Here is a 21,359-nt window from a genome sequence, read left to right on the forward strand (position 1 = left end):
GTTTTGGGTGTATGACTTTGAGTATGGAATCGTCGGAATGAAGATGTTGCACGAGTGCGTCTCTCTCTGCGTGAGTCACAACAAACTGGGGACGAGGAATGAATACCGCACGATACCGTGAAGATGGTTTCGTCGGGCGTTACACTTGGCAAACTGCCGGAGTTTGACCCGGACACCAGGGACTTCTAGGTCTCCCTAAAGCAACTCGAGTGCTTCATCGCCGTGAATGACTTTGCAGAAGAAAAAAAACTGCAAGTCTTCTTGACTACGATTGATGAAAAGGCTTATGGGACGCTCAGAAGCTTACTTCTTCCGAAAACGCCGACTGAAGTGACATTCGAGGATGCCGTAAATACATTTGAAAAGCACTACACTCCCATGAGTTTCGTGGTAACGGAAACGTATCGCCTCCACTGACGTACAGAAGAGAAGCATGAAAGCGTGGCCGATTTCATCGTGGCGCTAAAGAATCTGATGGCAACGTGTGTGTTTGGCAAATTTATAGAGGAATCTCTGCGGAACCGACTAATCGCAGGCCTTCAAGCAGACGCGGTACGCTGTCGTCTACTAGCCCCGCCAGACGCTGAGCTGACTTGGGAACGCGCCTGCACCGTTGCTGTGGCTTTGGAATTTGCTACGAAAGACACGCAGCAGATGGCCTCTATGACGAGGGAAGGCATCGCAGCAAGCGTCTCCGACCTGCACTGGCAAGGACAAGCAAAAAGATGGCGTCCACAAGCAAATGCTGGCAAGAACGCGAAGAGTAGTATGTTCGCGAAGGCTGAAAAAACCATGCAGCATGGGACTAAAGTGTGTCATCGCTATGCAGGTCAACATTTGCCAGTAAGTTGCCGATTTGTTAACTGTACTTGTTACAAATGTCAGAAAAAAGGGCAGATAGCTAAAATGTGTAAAACTAAGGTCGTTGAGCAGTTACACTGTGATGCTGCCGAAAATGAGTTGCTTACGCTGTGCCACACTGATCAAAATTCCGGCACACCAGCTATTACAGTTATGCTAGAGGTAAATGGTAAAAAAGTCTGCATGGAGTTTGATAGAGGTGCTGCTGTGTCGGTTATGCCCGAATCTGAGTGCGCTTGGCTTTTTCCCTCAGCTTGCTTCAGAGAAGCTAATGTGAACTTAATTGCCTACAACGGCACACCTGTCGAGATCAAAGGCACTACAGATGTTAATGTTCGATGCTATGAGCATCGCTATTCTCTGCCTCTGGTCATAGCAAAAGATGCTGGAAGAGCTAGAATACCAACATTGCGGTGTCGAAACAGACTAAACAAAAATAAAATTAGATGGCATGAAGTCACGCACATTCAGCATGTGCCAAATTCAGTTACTGTAACAGAAACGTACAGCGAAGTGTTTGAACCAGGCTATGGCAGCATGAAGAGTTTCAAGGCCAGTGTCAAGCTCAAAGAAGGTGTTACCAGCTTTTTGTAAGGTGCGGCCAGTGCCATATACTCTTCTTGAGCAGGTTGAGCAGGAATTGTTGAACATGGAAAAAGCAGGGCTAGTGTACAGAGTAATACATTGTGCTTGGGCAACACCTCTGGTTATTGTGCCTAAAAAAGATAAAGGGCTGCGTCTATGCGGTGACTATCGCGTCACTCTCAATCCGGCAATTGAAGTTGACCACTATCCTCTGCCCTTACCAGAGGACGTTTTCACGACATTGCAAGGCAGAACCATCTTCTCTGTCACTGACCTATCAAAGGCTTACCTACAGCTTGAGTTAGATGAGCAAGCACAGGAATTACTGACAGTGAATACACACCTAGGCCTTTTTAGGCTTCAGCATCTGCCTTACGGCGCCGCGTGTGCGCCTGCCATATTCCAAGCAGTAATGGACCAGATCCTTGGCCGCGGCGCGTGAAGAGCCTGCTACTTGGACGATGTCGCCATAGCTGGTCAGGCATACGAGCAGTGCGGCAAAGAGTTGAGCAAGTGCTCAGACGCCTAAGCAAGCATGGAATAAAGGTCAACGCCGGAAAGTGCAAATTCTTTTAAAAAAAAAGTAACTTATTTGGATCATGAAATTGATAAAAATGGTCTGCATTCTACAAAGAATAAGGTAATGGCCATAAAAAACACGCCCAAACCAGTCAATGTGACAAAACTAAAAGATTTTTTGGGTTTGGTAAATTTTTACTCCAGATTTCCGCCAAGTTTGGCAATTGCTTTAGAACCTATCCATGAGCTGCTTCACAAAGAGAGAACAAATGGCACTGGTCACGTGAATGTGACAATGCGTTCAATAAGTACAAAGTGTTGTTGACCGATGAAAAGTGTTCTGCAGTTATAGAATGTTCGCAAAGATATGCAAATAACATATGATGCATCGGATTGTGGCATCGGAGCCGTGCTATCACACGTAGAGAATGGTGTCGAGAAACCGATAGCGTTTGCCTCAAGGTGTCTCACTGTGTCAGAGCGGAATCACGGGCACATTAAAAAGAACCCCTAAGTATTGTTTTTGGGGTGAAAAAGTTCCATAAATATCTCTATGAAAGAACTTTTAAGGTGGTAACAGACTACCAGCCCCAGACAGTGTTGTCCAATCCAAAGAGACTTGGAAACGCTGTGGCTACTGCGAGAGTACATAGATGGTTGACCTTCTAGGCTAACTATCGCTACATAATAATGCATAAACCGGGGACAGCGATTGCTAAAGCCGACACTTTGTCCCGCCTGCCGCTATTTGATAAGGAAGAGCTTGTTGAAGATATATATTACTTTTCTACACTAACTGACTTGCCAGTTACCGCGAAAAACATTCAATGTGCAACACACCGTGACAAGCTCCCAAAGAGCGTTCGAAACATTATATGGCACGGTTGGCCAAAAGGCATTCCAAATGAGCTGCAGCCATTTTGGTTTCATCGGTTGGAACTGGCTGTTGATAATGGCTGTATTGTTTGGAATAACAGAGTCGTAATACCTGAAAGTTTGCAAGCCAAGCTCTTTTACACGAGCAGCATTTGGGGATCACCAAAATGAAAGTTGTAGCACGTTCAATGGTGTGGTGGCCAGGCATCGATAATGCTCTAGAACAAGTAATTCACCAATGTAAAACATGTCAGTCGGTCCTTCTGAAAACACAGCCAGCGCCTTCATGTCTGTGGTGACTGAGTGACTGAATTTCCACAGGAAAGAGTGCATTTAGATTTTGCAGCTAAGGAAGGGCACATGTTTTTGACTGCTGTGAATGCATATTCAAAATGACTGGAAGTGAAAATAATGCATTCAACGACAGCAACAAAAACTGAGAAAGCAGTATGTTCTCTGTTTGCATTGCATGGCCTTCCAACTGAGGTGGTTACCAATAACGGCCCTCAGTTCACTGCAGCAGAATTTGAGATGTTTCTAAAAGCGAATGTGTAAAACATGCGCTGATGCCACCATATCACCCACAGTCAAATGGTGTGGCTGAGCGAGCAGTGCAAACTACAAAGAAAGCACTTCTAAAACAGCTTCTAAATGATGAACAAAACGGGAAAAGCCGATCGCTACAACATAGTGTCGACAACTTTTTGTTCTCGTACCGTGATACGCCTCCTACCTTCACGGGTAATACACCCGCTAAACTCTTTCTGAGACGCAAACTGAGAACTAGGCTAACATTGCTGCGACTAAATGTTAGGAGTGAGCTATCAGGCAGAGGGGAGAGAGTGAAACTGTCTGCAGACAAGCGAAGGGGTGTATCGCGGTATTTTTCTGTTGGTCATGCTGTTTTAGTGCACTCAGTTCAAATGAAGTTGTTAAATGATTTCCCGGAAAAGTGACATGCATGAAAATGCCACGCACGTATTTGGTTTTTGTCCGAGGCTGTATGCGGTATGTGCATGCTGATCCCTTGCAGAAACCATTTTTGGAGACAGACAGCGACTGTGATCGTAGTGAACTTGAGTTGCCGCATGCTGCGGAAGTGCTTGTGCCCAGTTTATCAGTACCCAATGCAACAGAGTCACCGGATGCCCAGTTGACAACAGAACAAGCACAAGCATTACCCACCCTGACTGTTCTCCAGAAATCAACGTAAGAAGGTAAGAAGCAGCTGCCGAGAGCGACGACTTCCGGACCATTGGAGTTATAGCCATGCTTCAAAATAAAAGGGAAGGAGCATTGTATCCAACGCTTACCGCATTGCATTGAACGAGTTGTGGCGTTGCGCCCAACGCTCTGTGGCGTTGCATGTTGTGCATGTGCGCATTTGTGATTGGATGCGTGTGTTCACGGACACTGGTATGTGAGTTGCTGTTTTCGGTGTGTTGCTTTGAGTATGGAACCGTCAGAATAATGACGTTCCGCGAGTGGGTCTTTCTCTGTGTGAGTCACAACACTTAACATCACATAACGTGATTTCATCATATTGCGACTATTTAAGGTCAAACTAGGCCGATTCCGAAGGTAGCGCATGACCAGTGAGGGGCACTGTCTTCCTTGAGGCAGACAGAAAACCACGTTATCTGTAAAAACATTGCACAGGAAAGCAGAAGACGTTGGATACTTTGACTGGGAAGAAAAAGAACATGGCTTTTGCCTTTCTGAGTAATCCATAAGAGATACTGAGTTTTTTTTTTTAATTTACAAAAATTGAAATAAAAGAAAGACAATGTGACTTTTTCTGTTTGATATGCAGAGTGGTACACAAAAGTATGCCATACTGAGGCATGCAAATGATGTGGTCATAATAGCCTGAAATAGAAAATAGAACGTCAATGCTATCAGACTAATGCAATCCAGCAGGCAGCACGGCTTGACAGTATTGCCTGCAGAATGCGTGCAGTGGACATGGAAACAAATGCAGTGTCCACCCTATTTGCTGTTTCACATTTATTTTTAAGCGGTTGTGGCCTGAATGATTGATTAAAAAGGCAGAGTCATACATAATATTGCCGCAGGCATGGAATGAGGTTTAGCCATGCCAATGCGAGTATGTGCCATGATGTGAAAGAAGAAGAGGACCGTTGGTGTGCTCGTGCTCTAACGTTCGGTTCGGCTCGACGTCCAGTGCTGCTCCTGTGAACAGACGTTATGGTCGTTCTGTAATCACGTGACATTTTCTGGTGGAGGTGCGGGGTAGTGTTGTATCCACTGCAATCGGCAGCAAGGTCCCGACACTAGTCGCGACTTGGAAGAACCAGCTGACCTACGGCGTAGCAGGCGACAACTAGGCCTACCTCCTGAATTCGGACCATTTCCACAACTCGGCAGTACTATGGCTAGTGCGGGAACGCAAACCCAAGAAACATCAACGCTGCCTCCTCCATGGTTCTTCAACGTCCCGCGAACTCCGAAGCCGTTCCACGGTGAGCCTTACGAGGACGTCGACGACTGGCTTGACGACTACAACCGTTGCGGCAGCGTGAACGAGTGGAACGAGCAGCGAAAGCTTCGGTATGTCTACTTTTATCTCGAGGACTCTGCGCGCACGTGGTTCGAAAACCATGAAGCCACAATGACAACCTGGCCAGAGTTTTGCAACCAGTTGCGAAATACCTTTCGAAGCTCTGACCGAAAGGAGCAAGCGGAACGGCTCCTCAATTCCCGAAACCAGCGTCCGAACAAGAGTGTTGCCATGTTCTTTGAGGACATGTCGCGGCTGTTCAGGCGAGCCGACTCCTCAATGACGGAAGAGAAGAAGGTGCGCCTCCTAATGCGGGGAGTGAAAGAGCAGCTGTTCGCGGGACTAGTGCGGAACCCTCCCAGCACTGTAGAGGATTTCCTCCGCGAAGCCACGACAATGGAGAGAATGCTAAGGCAGCGTTCGTACCAGTATGAGCGTCCTGGCAGTCTTTCGTCAGTGTCGTCGGCCCTGCCAACAACTGATGTCACGACTGTAAAAGACCTGACGGAGCTCGTGCGCAGTATCGTGCGCGAGGAGCTGCAAAAGCTGCACGTGGTGTGTTCTCCGCCCCATGTTGCTGCTCTAACGAATGTCGTTCGCGAAGAGGTCCGGCAGCTGGTGCACCCCATGACGACTCTGCGTGCAGCCGAAGTCCAACCCATGATGGCCCCGCGTCCAGCCGAAGCTCCGCTATTAACGTACGCGGAAGCACTACGTACTCCTGCACCGGCTGTTGGCTATCCGTCCCGTCCGCCCACCCTGCAGACGGCACCGTCGTTCTACTCAGGACCACCGCAGTACGGCAACCCACCTCTTACACGGAAATCCAGTGTATGGCGTGCTCCCGACAACCGGCCTCTATGTTATCACTGTGGTGAACCAGGTCACATCTACCGTGAGTGTGCCTACAGGCACATGGGTCATCCTGGCTTTCGTCCGGATGCTCGTCGACCCAGAGATGGTGAGCGGCCCCGTGCTATCGCCGAATACTTGGCAAGCCAACGATCCTTAACCCTTCCGCGTCGCCAATCCCGCTCACCATCTCCACGGCGTTCCACGTCACCTGGCCAACAATCGACCTTTGCGGACGTCCTTGCAGGAAGATTGCCTACATCCACAAGCCCGCGCCGGGAAAACTAAGAACAGCGACCTCTGGGGGTGAGGCCGCTGTTGATCGACCATTACAAGACCCTCCCCCGATTTGCCTGCCGACATCCGACGACATTCTTTCACCGACGTGTGCCATCGACGACCCATCGACGACAAACGGGTCTCTGCTCGTATCTCTGTCCTTATCGACAACCACCCACTGACCGCTCTGGTAGATACGGGTGCCGATTATTCTGTTATAAGCGCTGACCTCGCTGCACAGCTAAGAAAGGTAACGACACCTTGGGGACATGGAACCAACCTCCGGACTGCGGGAGGTCACCTATTGACACCGCTAAGAATGTGCACTGCCCGCCTCCGAATTCGTGAGTCGACGTACGTTGTTTCCTTCGTTGTATTGCGCGAATGCTCCCAAAACCTGATTCTCGGAATGGATTTTCTCCGCGAGCATGGAGCCATTATTAACCTTCGCGACCTGCTCATAACGTTATCTAACGACCATACAGCCCTGAAAGGATGCAGTTGTGTCGACCACAACACTTCGAATTGCTGACGACACCATCGCACTGCCGCCGCGAGCCAGTATGTTGGTAACTGTGGAGAGCGACTGTGACAACAAGAGTAGTGGCATCGCGGAAACTAACCTCTCGGTGCTCTTGGCTCGGCAGATTTGTGTGGCGCGTGCTATCGTCAAACTGAAACATCGGAGGACTCAGCTTCTGATCACGAATTTCGGCGGCCAGTACCAACACTTCGCAAAGCGAACAGCGATCGCGAACTTTGAAGCCATTGATGACGAAAAATGTTCCACTATCGCTCCGATTGCCACTGCTGCCGAAGGTAACACTGCATTAGCCAGTACAGTTGACGTCAATTGCCAGCTATCCTGTGCGCAGCAACAGCAGATACGCATGATTTTACGTACGTATAGTGATTGCTTTGCGTCCACCTCCAAAATCAAGCAGACCCCAACCGTGAAGCACCGCATTATAACGGACCCTACCGAACGGCCTGTACGACAGCACGCCTACCGCGTGTCGCAAAAAGAACAAGAGGCAATACGTTTTCAAGTGAAACAGATGCTCGACGACGACCTCATCCAACCCTCGAACAGTCCATGGGCATCACCCGTCCATGGGCGTCACCCGTCGTACTTGTTAAAAAGAAAGACGGCACTCTTCGATTTTGCGTCGATTACCGGAAGCTCAACAAGGTGACGAAGAGAGACGTCTACCCTCTCCCACGCATAGATGATTCACTGGATCGACTTCGACATGCCCGATATTTTTCATCAATGGATTTACGCAGCAGCTACTGGCAGATCGAGGTCGATGAGCGCGACAGGGAAAAAACAGCATTCATAACTCCCGATGGCCTTTACGAATTCAAAGTGTTACCATTTGGATTGTGCTCTGCACCGGCAACGTTCCAAAGGATGATGGACACTGTCCTGTCCGGTCTGAAGTGGGAATCCTGCCTCGTGTATTTAGACGACGTCGTTGTTTTTTCCAAAACATTTGAGCAACATTTACAACGACTTCAGTCCGTCTTCGTCGCTACTCAATCCGCAGGCCTATCGCTAAAACCGGAGAAGTGTCATTTCGGCTACGAAGAACTAAAGTTCCTCGGCCACCTTATCAGTCACGATGGCATTAGACCAGACCCAGAAAAGACCATGGCTGTTGCTGCATTTCCTCCACCTACGAACAAAAGGAATTTGCGCCGGTTTTTGGGTCTCTGCGCCTACTACAGGCGCTTTGTCCAGAGCTTTGCCAACATCGCTGAACCCCTTACCCGTTTAACGAAGGAGGATGCTCCTTTTGTGTGGGGTCCAGAGCAGAGAGCCGCTTTTTCCCAGCTTCAGCAGTGCCTTCAGAGTGAACCCTTACTAGGGCACTTTGATGAAGATGCCGCCACCGAACTTCACACTGACGCAAGCAACATCGGTCTTGGTGCAGTCCTCGTCCAGTGGCAAGACGGCGCTGAACACCCCATCGCTTATGCTAGCCGCATTTTGTCATCTGCGGAAACTAACTACTCGGCCACGGAGAAGGAATGCCTTGCTGTTATTTGGGCGATAACAAAGTTCCGACCGTATCTGTATGGCCGTCCATTCAGAGTAGTTACGGACCATCATGCCCTCTGTTGGCTGGCCAATCTCAAGGACCCTTCAGGGCGCCTCGCGAGGTGGAGCTTACGCCTTCAAGAATTTGAGGTTACAGTCGTCTACAAGTCGGGCCGCAGGCACACTGATGCCGATTGCCTTTCGCACGCACCCCTCGCGACAACATCGAGGGACGATGATACCGATGGCCATTTTCTTTGTGCGGTCAGTGAATCTGACTTGGCCCAGCAACAGTGAAATGATTCAGAGATCCAACAACTTATCAAATACCTTCAAGGTCGCAGCTCGAGTCCACCATCGGCATTCGCACGTTCAGGGTCATTTTGTCTCCGCAACGACATCGTCTACAAAAAGAACTTCGAACCTTATGCGACTGAGTACCTCCTCGTCGTTCCACCAGGGCTACGTGCTGACATTTTATCTGCCTGCCACGACGAGCCTTCCTCCGGCCACCTAGGATTCGTACGCACCCTTGCCCGGATTCGGACTCGCTACTACTGGCCAAAGCTCACCCAGGATGTCAAGCATTACGTTAAAACGTGTAATCATTGCCAGCGCCGTAAAGCCCCACCTGTGCGCCCTGCTGGTTTATTGCAGCCTGTTGCACCCCCGTCACAACCGTTTGAACGAATCGGCATGGACTTCCTTGGGCCCTTCCTGAAGTCACATGATGGTAAAAGCTGGATCGTAGTCGCTACTGACTATTTAACGAGGTACTGCGAAACGAAAGCCCTACAACAAGGCACCGCCAGTGAGGTTGCGTATTTTTTCATCAACAACATCGTCCTCCGCCATGGAGCGCCAACAGTTCTTATCACTGACCGTGGAACAGCCTTTACAGCCCAATTGATGCAAGACATCACGAGACTTAGTGAAACAGCTCATCGCAAAACAACCGCATACCATCCACAAACCAACGGTCTGACGGAGAGATTAAACAAGACGCTCGCTGACATGCTATCTATGTACGTCGACCGTGATCACAAAAACTGGGATGCAATTTTGCCACACGTAACGTTCGCTTACAACACTGCGGTTCAAGAGACTACGGGTTTCACTCCCTTCCGGTTGCTCCACGGCCGAGAAGCAATTACGATGCTTGATGCCATGCTGTTGCCTGACACGACCAATATTACTACTGATGCGAACGACTTTATCCGGCTCGCGGACGCGGCCCGCCAGCTTGCACTCGAGTGGATCCATAAACAACAACGAATCGACTCGCAGAGGTAGAACTCCCGTCATCGCCATGTTATTTACCAACCCGGTGATCTGGTCTGGCTGTGGATCCTCGTTCGCCAAAGGGGCCGCTCGGAAAAGTTACTTCACCGCTACTTCGGTCCCTATAGAGTACTACGGCGCCTCACAGATGTCAACTACGAAATTCTGCTTGAAGACACAGCTCAGCAATCTCGACGTTCCCAACAGGCCGACATTCTTCATGTGTCACGGATGAAGCCACACTACCCCGAGCCACATGACACTGCTTCATCATGCATCTTTGTGCGCGTACGCGATTACTTTAACTTTTAATCGGCATTGGTCATCGGGGTGGTACTTTTTTTTTTTTCGAAGGGAGGGGGGGGGGGGGGGTAATGCCGCAGGCATGGAACGAGGTTCAGCCATGCCAATGCGAGTATGTGCCATGGTGTGCTCGTGCTCTAACGTTCGGTTCGTTGGTGGACCGTTGGTGTGCTCGTGCTCTAACGTTCGGTTCGGCTCGACGTCCAGTGCTGCTCCTGTGAACAGACGTTGTGGTCGTTCTGTAATCACGTGACAATATAATAAAGACTATCTAGCAAGTTTTTGTTGCCCCCATGGGCGGAGTACGGTGAATATAGTACACCACTGTGTTTGCATTTCTTTTAATCCCCCTGTAGCCGCGAAAGCCTGCAAGAAGCACGAATGCAATTAAACTAGCATGAAAACACGAATTCCCAAGCTTTGTAATACATGCAGCCGTTCAGCGCCAGCTTTTGGTACTATACTCGAGCAGCGCTGCCACGCAGCAGCGGAAAGCGGAGGTGGAGCGCGACAGCCCAAAGAGAGCGTTCCCAGGCACTGAAAAGAATAGAGGAGGCGCTGATCTAACGTGGTTTTGTTGTCAGTGTTTACGAAAAGAACCATCGCTTTGACTAGTTAAGCATTAAACTCTTGTGCACTTTTGCAGTTCTGTCAAATCGCGTCGAGCGACTGCGATTTCGTTGGCCACGCGCGTCCTTCCGATGCTCCCAGCATCACATCACATCACATCACTTTAATACCTTAAAGACCCCCATGTAGGGAGTATTACATAAGAGGTGGGTTACAGGTAAATGTACACAGGTTTTCAAACGGAAATGTGCGTGGTGACCTTCTCTTTAAATGTTGATGGACACGTGATGGCTGGAACGTCACAGGGAAGGCCATTCCAGTCCACTGCTACACGGGGGAAAAAAGAGGCAGAAAAAGTAGTAGTGCGAGCATGTGGACGGGCAATTTGAAACGCGTGGGCAGTGCGGTGAGGTATGCGCGACGGTGGGACGATGTAGGGTGCTTGATTAAGAGGGCTGTGAAAGAACTTGTGTAGCGAACAAAGGCTGGTAATGCGGCGGCGCACTGAAAGATTCGAAAGACCAGTTTCACGTTTAAGGGATGATATTATGTTATATGAATATGAATAATGTATGAACCTAGTGGCGCAGTTTTGCACAGACTCTAATTCATTTATCAAGTATACCTGGTGCGGCCTCCATATGGGAGCTGCATATTCTAGTTTAGTTCGGATTAAAGATTTATAGGCGAGAAGTTTGATGTCAGGTGGGGCATGACGCAAATGACGCTTCAAAAAACCCAGAGTTCGGTTCGCTGATGATATGACGTTCGTGATATGCGTGCGCCATGAAAGATCACTGGATAAAGTGACGCCTAGGTATTTATAGGATTTAATTTGTTCAAGAGTAGAGTTAGCTATTACGTAAGAAAAATGCAAGGGATTATGCTGGCGTTGAAAAGAAACGAGTTTGCATTTAAAGGGGTTAAGCTCCATCAACCACAGGTCGCACCATTGCTGTACACGATGAAGGTCATTTTGAAGTGCAGTTTGATCAGAGGGGTTAGTAATTTTGCGGTATAGAACACAATCGTCGGCAAACATGCGGATATTAGAAGATACATGCATAGGTAAATCGTTAATATATATTAGAAACAGAAGGGGTCCGAGGACGGAACCTTGGGGGACTCTCGATGTTACCGAGAGGGAGCTAGAATGTTTATTTCTAATATCGACAAACTGGGAACGGTTAGCAAGAAATTCTGAAATCCATGCAAGAATTTTGGGGTGCAGATTCAACTGGGCAAGTTTTAGTAACAGGCGCTTGTGTGGTACCTTATCGAAAGCTTTACCGAAGTCTAGAACGATTACATCAGTCAGGAAGTTACGGTCAAGATTCGCGTGAAAATCATGAGTAAATATAGCTAGTTGTGTTTCACAAGATAAAGATTTACGAAATCCATGCTGGGAAGAATGAAAGAAATTGTTAGCGTCCAGAAAGTTTATTATGTGAGTGTATATGACGTGTTCCATGATTTTGCATGAGACGCTGGTTAGTGAAACGGGGCGGTAATTTAGGGGTGACTGTTACCTGATTTGTGGACCGGAATGACCTTTCCCACTTTCCAGTCTTCTGGCAGCATTCCTGTTTTAAGCGACAATGAAAACAGCATCGACAAATACACTGCAATAATTTGTTTAGTGTTTTTTAACAGTTTAGAGTTAAAGTTGTCAACGCCAGCCGATGATGAAAGTTTAAGTCTGTCGATAAGGGACGAAATTCCAGCAACAGAAAATTCCACTGGAGTCATTATCGGTAACGTCGTAGTAGGTGGCGAGGGAAGTGGCGAATCGGCTTCTTTTGTGAACACAGAGCAGAATGCGATGTTAAAAACGTCGGCACAATCACCGTCGCTAACTTCGTCACCATATTGGTCAGCAAGCGTTATTTCGCGCGGCGGTTGCGGGTTTATAACTTCCCAGAACTTTCTAGGGTTATTTGTTAGAATTTTAGGTAAGTCAATGCGATAAAACGTCTGTTTTGCACTTCGAATTGCAGCATAATATGCGTCTTCTGCAGCATAGTACTTCTCCCATGCGCACGCAGTACCATTACGTTTCGCAGTACGAAAGAGACGTTTCTTTTTATTTTCCTGCCTTATTGAAAGTTTCGAAAACCATGGTATATTTTGATTAGCAGGTAAGTTCATCTTTGGGATATATGTATTAGTTAACTCGAATATTTTGTCCCTAAAGACTAACCAGTTATTGTTAAGAGATCTGGAATCGAAACTGGATTCAAACTCAGGCAGGAAATCTCGCAGTTCATTATTGATTGCTTCATAATCACCTTTGTTGTACATATGAATTGTTTTGCTGGAAATGTGGCGTGTTTTAGGGATGAAGTTTAATGTAGTATGAATGACTTTATGATCACTGATTTCACGTAAATAGGAGATAGATTCTAAGCTTTCGGGGCTGTTTGTTAGTATAAGATCTAAAATGTTCGAAGATTCACTAGTTACACGAGTTGGTTCCGAAACCAGTTGCGTAAGGTTAAAGTTCAGACAAACATCGACAAATTCTCTTGCTTCGGCATTTCCTGTAATTAGTTGTGTTTCATTTATCCAGTCAATATTCGGGAAATGAAAGTCGCCATAGAGGAGGATTTGTGCGGATGGGTGTTTATTAGTAAGCGTAGACAGCACTTCATTCAGTTCGCGGGCGAAATTTGGATCAGAGCGAGGGGGCCTGTAGCATACGCCAAGTAATACTGTTTCGGGTGGGGTACGGCACAATACCCATAATATTTCAAGTTGTGAAGGAATGTTGATAAGGGAGCAAGATAGCTCTTTGCTAGTGGCGATGAGTACTCCCCCACCACGTGCGTTCTTACGGTCATGACGAAAAAGATTAAAGTGCGGCAAGTCAGCCAGAGCCTCTGTATCCGAAATGTCGTCAGTAAGCCACGTTTCGGTCAATAAAAGTATACTACTGCCAGATGATTTTAACAGATTAGACAGGGGCACGCGCTTAGGAAGAAAACTGCGGATGTTAGTATAAATTACCGAAAACGAAAGCTTAGCTTTAGTGCTTGTACGTGGCTGTTGGCGCGCTTGCCGTCTGCGTACTGATCCCTATGTTTTTTCTTTCACAATTCCTGCTTCGTGGTCGTAAATGTATCGCTTAGAGCCGATGTGCAAAGTTTGGAAGCGCAGTGAAAATGGCACAGATTTGCTCCTAGCGAAAGCAACGAGCTCTTTTCGGACTATTCTAACAGGGTGTGTGAAATCTTCGCCAATGCTAAAGTTAGTACCTTTTAGTTTTGGGCCACTTGAAAGGATAGATTCTTTAGTTTTGAAAGACGAAAATTTCACTATTATAGACCGTTTGTTGTTATTGGTGTGCCGCCCTAGGCGGTGTGCACGCTCTATGTCTTTCGGTTCGATTGTGAGTTGAAGTCGTTCAAGGCAGTGCTGGGTGTATGTTTCCTTAGGATTAGTGTCAGGGAGATTGTAGAATATTAGATTGTCATGCCGTTCCCGGCGTGACAATCTAATATGACCGAGAGCATGTTGCGCTCGGCCATTGTTCGATGGTCCGCTATTGCATTTCGTATCGCCTGGCGCATGGCAAAAGTTTGAAACATCAAAATTTTGGTTTACTGAACACAGTGCGATTCAGCTGAGGAATTTCGCAGATTTGTATCACCGACATTCTACTGTATGTTTAAGTCAATGCCTTCCAATTCGTTTAAATTAAATGCACCAGTCCAATAGTATCGTAAAAAAGGTCTGGATCAGGTTTGGTTGAATTTTTGTTAATGGTGCCAGATCACGCACAGATATTTCTGGCCAACCACGCAAATGTAAGATATAGCCAAAATCTGGGAGAGTTGTGAGGTATGCAAGCGAACTAGCTGAAAAGGTCACTTTTCCACATGCGGCAGACATTTGGTATTAAGTTTTTGAAGAATAAATCTTCCCTGACTTCAGGCACCTGCTTTACAGAGAGTAGCTGGCATAAATTTCAGACAAATATTACCATTCAACACTATCAGACGGTGAAGCCAACACCTCCATTCGATAATTGACTAGCAAGGGTTCTTTTGATGACCGAGCTTTCATTTTGCTGTAGCATAACCATCAGCGGCTTGCACTTCTGTCATGTTTGTCAGCCAAGCACATTTTTCCAACAACACACATAGATTAGTTCACACAAAGCCAAGTGAGAAAATAGCCTTGTTACGAAAACAAGAAACTTCAAACTGATTATGAAAGTTCAGTGGCTGGACTAACTACTAGGAAGTGCTGGGCGTACGACAAACAAACTGAACATGCTAAAATCGATGATCAAAAGCAGTGACCACTGGTGATCGGTTTGAATAGGCATGTTAACGAAAGAGTTAAGAGACCTGACAACATTCTTCAACTTTGGTCAGAAAACACTGCCTCTCGGTAGCTGAGGCTGCTGAAAACACGAGAACCAAACGTTACAGCAAGGCGCGCGGTATGGAATGTACAATTCAATCTCGAAGTCAGCTAGAAATTGCTCCCTTTTATCTCTACAAGTGATGCCATATAGCCACATCCATGGTGATTGGCAGAGTTACTGGAGCCTCCATGGAGTGCCACTACATAGCCGAGCATGCACTGCCGATCACACTGAAAGTAGGCAGCGCGTTTGAAGGAAAACTAGATCATGCTTGGTGCTCAAGAAAGGACGCATCTTCTCACGCCCTTGTCACCCTACGTAGCTTTCAGCGCACTCACTTGCACAAGAGGAGAAGGCACTTGAACTCTGCTTGTACTAGACAGATTCTGAAAAATTGGCATGTTATTTGCAAAGCATCCCATGCAAACGAGCCCATTGAACACTGTGCATATTCCATTCTTGATTGTAACAGGACCTGTGCCAGTACCAGCACAGAATGGCACTGACTTGTCGTGTTTCTGACAGCAAGTCCAGATGAATAGACACGCTGGCCATTGACGAGTCTACACGAGAGTGGTCAGCATCTGAGCAATGTAAAATGGAATGCTCAGCTGGTGGGCTCACGTGACCACAAAGGCTTTCCACACCTGCAAGGTGATTGAGCAGCATAACTTAAGCAGCGGTAACGTGGCTACAGGCGCAAGTGCATAAGAAACACACTTTCCACAGTCAACTTGTGTCACCCGTAAACTAGTCACTCATAGTAAGAGCGCAACTAATAAACTCCAGTTGTCCCCAAGATTCATTTCTTTTAGTCCCCATATCACACACTTTTCAAACAAATTCAAATTTCGAACTCGCCTAAGATTCAGTACTTTTGAACATTTCATTTATATGTTCAAATTTTCATGTATGGATTATTTCTCGTTGGATGGTCTTCATTCTTACAAATCCAATTTTATCTTTGTTGTTTTCACAAGAACAACTGTAGCTCGCATCTAGGGATGGGTGAACATTAAATTTAAAGCTGAAATCAAAAAGCGATTTTGTAGAATAATCACACACAGAATTGTTTAACATTATATTTTACATATTCAAAGAAAGATCATCATTTTTGTCATGACCCAACTATCTTGCACAATAGGACTTAGAACTAGACGTGTGCAAATGACACTTTACTGGTTTGAAGTCGAAGCACATTCGAATAGTCTTTAGAGTCAGATACAGACTGCGCAGCACTTCAGTGTTCGGCTTTTCACTCTTCCAGAAGCCTGGCACTGTGAGTCATCCTCTGAGCGACGCCTTCGAGCCAGGACCGAGGTGGTTCATGTTCCACGTTCAATGACCCAGAGCCCATGGCCTCACCGAAGTGTAAAATGATGCAAGCTTGCATTGTGATTTCGAGGTGCGTGCTTGCGCAACAGTACACTAACGCTGCAAGCAGTACAATCACCCGGCAACACGGCCCTAGGTCTCCCATAGGTCAAAAGTGACGCCATCTGTTTGGGACTGCCCATTAGACAAACCTGACATCACTCGCCCCCGTTGTGATTCGCTAGAAATGACGTGATTTAAGGCTATATAAGTGAAGCAGCCATCAAAAGAGAGGTCGTCTTCACCTGGCCGAGGCCCGCAGTGCACGAGTTGCTACCGACCATAGTGATAAGTCTAAGCCAATTCATCTAATTATTTTACTCCAATTCTCTAACGTAAATAAATGAAAGTATTTCTTCTTCTGTCCACATCATTGTCAGCCAATACCTGCATATCAGCGGTGAGATGCGATACTGAGTTAGAATAATAATAGGGTACAAGTTATAAGTGAAAATATGGTAAACTTTAAAATTTGCTATACTTAGCACATATGCTTAATGCGTAACCCGCTTTTAAGGTTACATTTAACCTTCAAACGGGGCTTAGTGACAGTGTGCACTTCCTCTAAATAGATTACTTCATGGCAAGCAGCCCTACGCTGCAGTGAAATCACTTTTTCTGGTACCGATTTATTTTGAATACTTCAAAAACTTGAAAAATTCGAATTCGTGTTGAAACAAATTTGAATACTGCAATACTCACTTGAATATTTGAAGCACTTGAATATTCGACCATACCTACTCACATGTCTTTGATAGCCATCCTTAACTATGCATTTTTAACGCATGCCCAACTTGAACTATTCCAATTATCCAAGAACAGCACCAATTCGAAGTCTCCAATTTGTAGAATACACATTGAATGAATTAGCGCCAACTAGACACCAACAAATCATGACCAGTTGTCGCGCTCCAGTGTACACAAGAGCACAACACCAGTTTTCTTTCTAGAATATATTCAACGAAACTTCACAGATCAAATAGAGCCCAGCAGATACAGTTGAAACAGATGAAACAGCTTACAAGTTCATGTCAGACGTGTGACGTAAAGGGACTAACATGATGCGACTGTTGGGACGCTTTGTTCAGGTCAACAAAAAGAGACTCACAGGCAGGCGATGTTGACTTTGCCGTCTGCACTTCCAGGGGCATATTGTCATCTGAACCAAACCTCTCCCCCTCTTCCATTAGCACGGAAACAGCTTCCTTGTGCAATGCTGTGTTAGTACTCCAGTCAACCTTGGCGTAGTCCTGCGCGATTGTACGGCAGAGGGCGTGTAACTTGAGCTCGTGAGCTGAGAGCATGTCAACTGCCGACATGGGCTGATTGATAGATCTGCAATACAAGATGAGTGAGCACTTATTTACAGAACACGATACAGACATACTGGATCCAATCAAACTGACAACCAGGCAAGATTGTACAAGCTTGAAGCACCAAGCAATGTTCAAACTCGAGAACAGCAAAATGACTAAAGTATTTTCTGCTATTATACACCACAAATGCTTGCTCTGGATGGCGGAAGAAGCAAAACACCAAACATAAGAGAAACAAATGGCATTTAAAAAAAAAAAAGACGGATAATGCATTCTCCCTAAACTTTTGGTAGTCTTGCTGTTCTTGCTTAAGAAATGAAGATGGTCAGTGAACTTTTCCTAAATTTCACAATGAAACTAACACCTCACTGTGAGCTTCACACAGCTACACCTTGTGGCCAACTACAAGGAGCTTGCAAAGTTTGGTGTACGGATGTTTGAGAATATGTTGTATTTCAACTTCTCTGATAAGCAAGCTGCAAGCTGATCCTCATAAATCAATGACATTCCAGAATAAAAGACGAAAATCACTAAGGACATCATTTCCGAAACAAAACAGAACAGGATGGGCATGTTGATTGATATGTGGGGTTTAACGTCCCAAAACCACCATATGATTATGGGAGACGCCGTTGTCGAGGGCTCCGGAAATTTCAACCACCTAGGGTTTATTAACATGCACCCAAATCTGAGCACACGAGCCTACAACATTTCTGCCTCCATCAGAAATGCAGCCGCCGCAGCCGCGATTCGATCCTGCGACCTTCCGGTCAGAAGCCCAGTACCTTAGCCACCATACCACCACGGCAGGGCAAAATGGGCATGTTGGTGCTATATGTTTATGGTGACAGTAAAGTTCAAGAAGGAATGGGTAATTTCCAAGTCCTGCCTCCTTCAAAAGTCACCGTTCTTTCTAATGCTTTACCGTTTGAAGTTGTTCTCATTTCGCTCAAGTTTGACTTCGGGCCTTGTGCAGTGATGCTATCGAGGTCTTCTGATTTGGAGCAATTTTTGGAGCAGCAAAATTTTCCATTTTGGAGCACTTTGGAGTAGCGAAATTTCCCATTTTGGAGCACTTTGGAGCACGTATTTTTGCATCTGAAAGCATTCTGGAGCAGAGGCGTAGCTGTGTGAAACTTCACATCCTGAAGTGCACTAGAGAGGAAAGTTGCATTTACGTTCAAGCACATGAGTAATTATCGTGGCACTCTTGTTAAGAGCCAGAAATATTTTGATTCATTGCGAATTTCATGCAGCCAATCATCTCAGGAGCCCTTCACTCGATGATGCAAAGATAATGGCGTCATGAATTTAGCATTCTGGAACAACTTGTTCGGTGATTATTTTTGTAGCAAATTAACAGATTACAAGTTCAGTAAAGTTGTACATTGTATAACATTCTAAATACACCTATGTGGTTATGAGCAGTCATAGTAGACGAATGCTGTAACGTACAACAATGCCTCACTGCTAAATACTCGCAGTTTCCCAAATGAATTTCCCTAAGGTGACTCCAAGAAGGAAGTCAGGTTCTTTTCTTTCACGGTCGTTTATATGAGTGGGAGCAACATGACATCACTTGGCTGGCCTCATAAAGCCAAGTTCTTTTAACCCTCCGTTTGCTGTTTGAGGCCTCTCTGTTTTGGAGTAAGAGCATCCTTAAGACTATCGTTTCCGCATGCGCCGGGCTGCTTGTATATAGAGATGTGCATCAATCAAGTTTCTGCAAAAGTGTCAAAGTGTGCATTTAAAAGCAGACTAGATGATTTAACAATTTTTTTTTTTTTTTGCAACGAAGCTATATATGGCTAGGGCATTCTGGCTGTACACCAAAAACCTCCTTGTGACCTCTAAAAAGCAATGAAAAAAATCCTCACAAACAAGCTTATGCATTCGCCTAAAGAGATTCAAAGACGAAAGCTATTTTGTTTTTACTGCGATAGCAATTATATGCACATTAGCTACTGATTTTTGCCATTGCCTCCACATTTTCTGCACTGTCCAAATTGATAACATCCCACTGCGCATCATACTGTTTACATGCGGGTAAAAGCACACGAGCGTGGGCGACGAACACGGCTGAAGCAGAGATAAAAAGAGCCAACCTACTACAGTTGCACGGAAAGTGCATTCGATAACATTACCTGGCGTGCCAGGCCTGCTATCGATTGCTACTCAAGCATAGAGGAACGCCCCGTCAATATTCGAGGAGCATGAAGGAACGTAGGGAGGTGTCCCTAGCGCAGCAATGATGAATTTTGATAACGTGGTCGCTGGCATACACGCTACTTTGGCAGGCCTCAGAGACAGCTCGTATTGGGTGCGAGGACATACCATGGTGCCACCATACGGAGGCATCGCTGTGACATGCCTGGTTGATTGCTCCGCCGCCTTTTTGCGCGCAGCCAGCAGCCACTTTCGGGTCTATTTTTTATCATTGTTCTTGTAATATTTCACTTATTGAAATCAATAAAATACTGCTGCAGCCTCTCCCCTGACTGTACGAAGTTCTAAAGAACTGCTCCGGAAAAGCTTTAGCTTCTCATAATGCCCGACTACTGGCGTCGTCTGCTATGGCCACCTATATGAAAACCACAGGGGCCGAGTGCACTGCTTTCGTAAAAGGTAACGACTCATTTGGTGTCGAAGCATCAAATGGGCATTAATGCGCGCTAGCAGCAAAAAAACTTAATTTTGCTGCACGAGTTTTATCCAACAATGCCGCTTCATTCATTATAGGTTTGCATCTAAAGATGGCCCGTGGCTGCTATGACAAGCATGCGCAAATTAGCATTTTTTTTTTTTGTTGAGCACACAGCCTTACGAAGCTCAGCGGAAGTGGATTCCCTGCTTAGTGGGAAGCAACACAGCATTCTTATAGCCGCATGCAGCCGCAACCTTTTTGTTATGATTGCAAGGAGACGCGAGAGTCACACGCACACACGTGCCTCATTCAGAGTTGTAACCAGATCATACTTCAGACGAGGAAAAGTTTCTTTGCGGCACGATTCTAATATTTATTGAGCAAATTTTCCATGGTTGCCACACGGTGCACATTTGATCGCCATCGAGCCACACATGGTGAAAATGTGATTGACTCAGTTCCACGGCTTCTACAAAGGGGTAAATCTTGATAAAAAAAAGTGCGACCCTTACAGGGCTTGATTACAATAACGAATGCGCTGCGTGTCAGCCAGCCATATAATTTTCCTAAATGTCTTACCAACTAGCCCTCTATTAAACGCTTTTTTATATTACTTTGCACCTTTGAATGAGCATGCTGTGAGGTTTTGCATGCCGTGATATAAACAGCAACTTCATGTTTCAGTAAAGATTTCAGTGTCCAGTTTTTTTTTTTATAGCTTTAATAAGTGTTGCGAACAGCAAGCTGTTACTCTACGCCCCCGCCCCTCTCCCCTTTGTTTTCTGTTCAAGTTAAAAACGATAGCCATTGCCATCCCTTTTTTCCTCTCCCCTTCAACTAGGTGAAGCTACAAAAGAAGCTTGCATGAAGCAATAAACGTGTTTTTTTTTTCCCCTACTCTCCAATCGTCTGTTTGCTTGCCGAGGCTGAGCCGCCAGCAATGCAACAGTGGCGACGAGTTT

At 46.1% G+C, this 21,359-nt stretch overlaps 1 protein-coding gene across 5 annotated transcripts in view; it reads right to left on the bottom strand.

Annotated features, from left to right (window-relative positions):
- The window catches only part of LOC119180191 (uncharacterized), a 218,774-nt gene that overhangs the window by 82,148 nt on the left and 115,267 nt on the right, over positions 1-21,359 (bottom strand). For 4 of the 5 annotated variants that reach the window (XM_037431334.2, XM_075869894.1, XM_075869892.1 and 1 more), the window contains exons 7-8: positions 17,546-17,772; positions 15,571-15,710 (exon numbers count right to left, since the gene is read on the bottom strand). In XM_037431334.2, coding sequence (XP_037287231.1) covers positions 15,571-15,710; positions 17,546-17,772 — 367 coding nt within the window. The remainder of the gene's footprint in view (positions 1-15,570; positions 15,711-17,545; positions 17,773-21,359) is intronic. The other variant, XR_012885119.1, reaches the window with a different exon arrangement.

Source organism: Rhipicephalus microplus, chromosome 7 (genome assembly GCF_043290135.1).
Source record: "Rhipicephalus microplus isolate Deutch F79 chromosome 7, USDA_Rmic, whole genome shotgun sequence".
Taxonomy (NCBI): domain Eukaryota; kingdom Metazoa; phylum Arthropoda; class Arachnida; order Ixodida; family Ixodidae; genus Rhipicephalus; species Rhipicephalus microplus.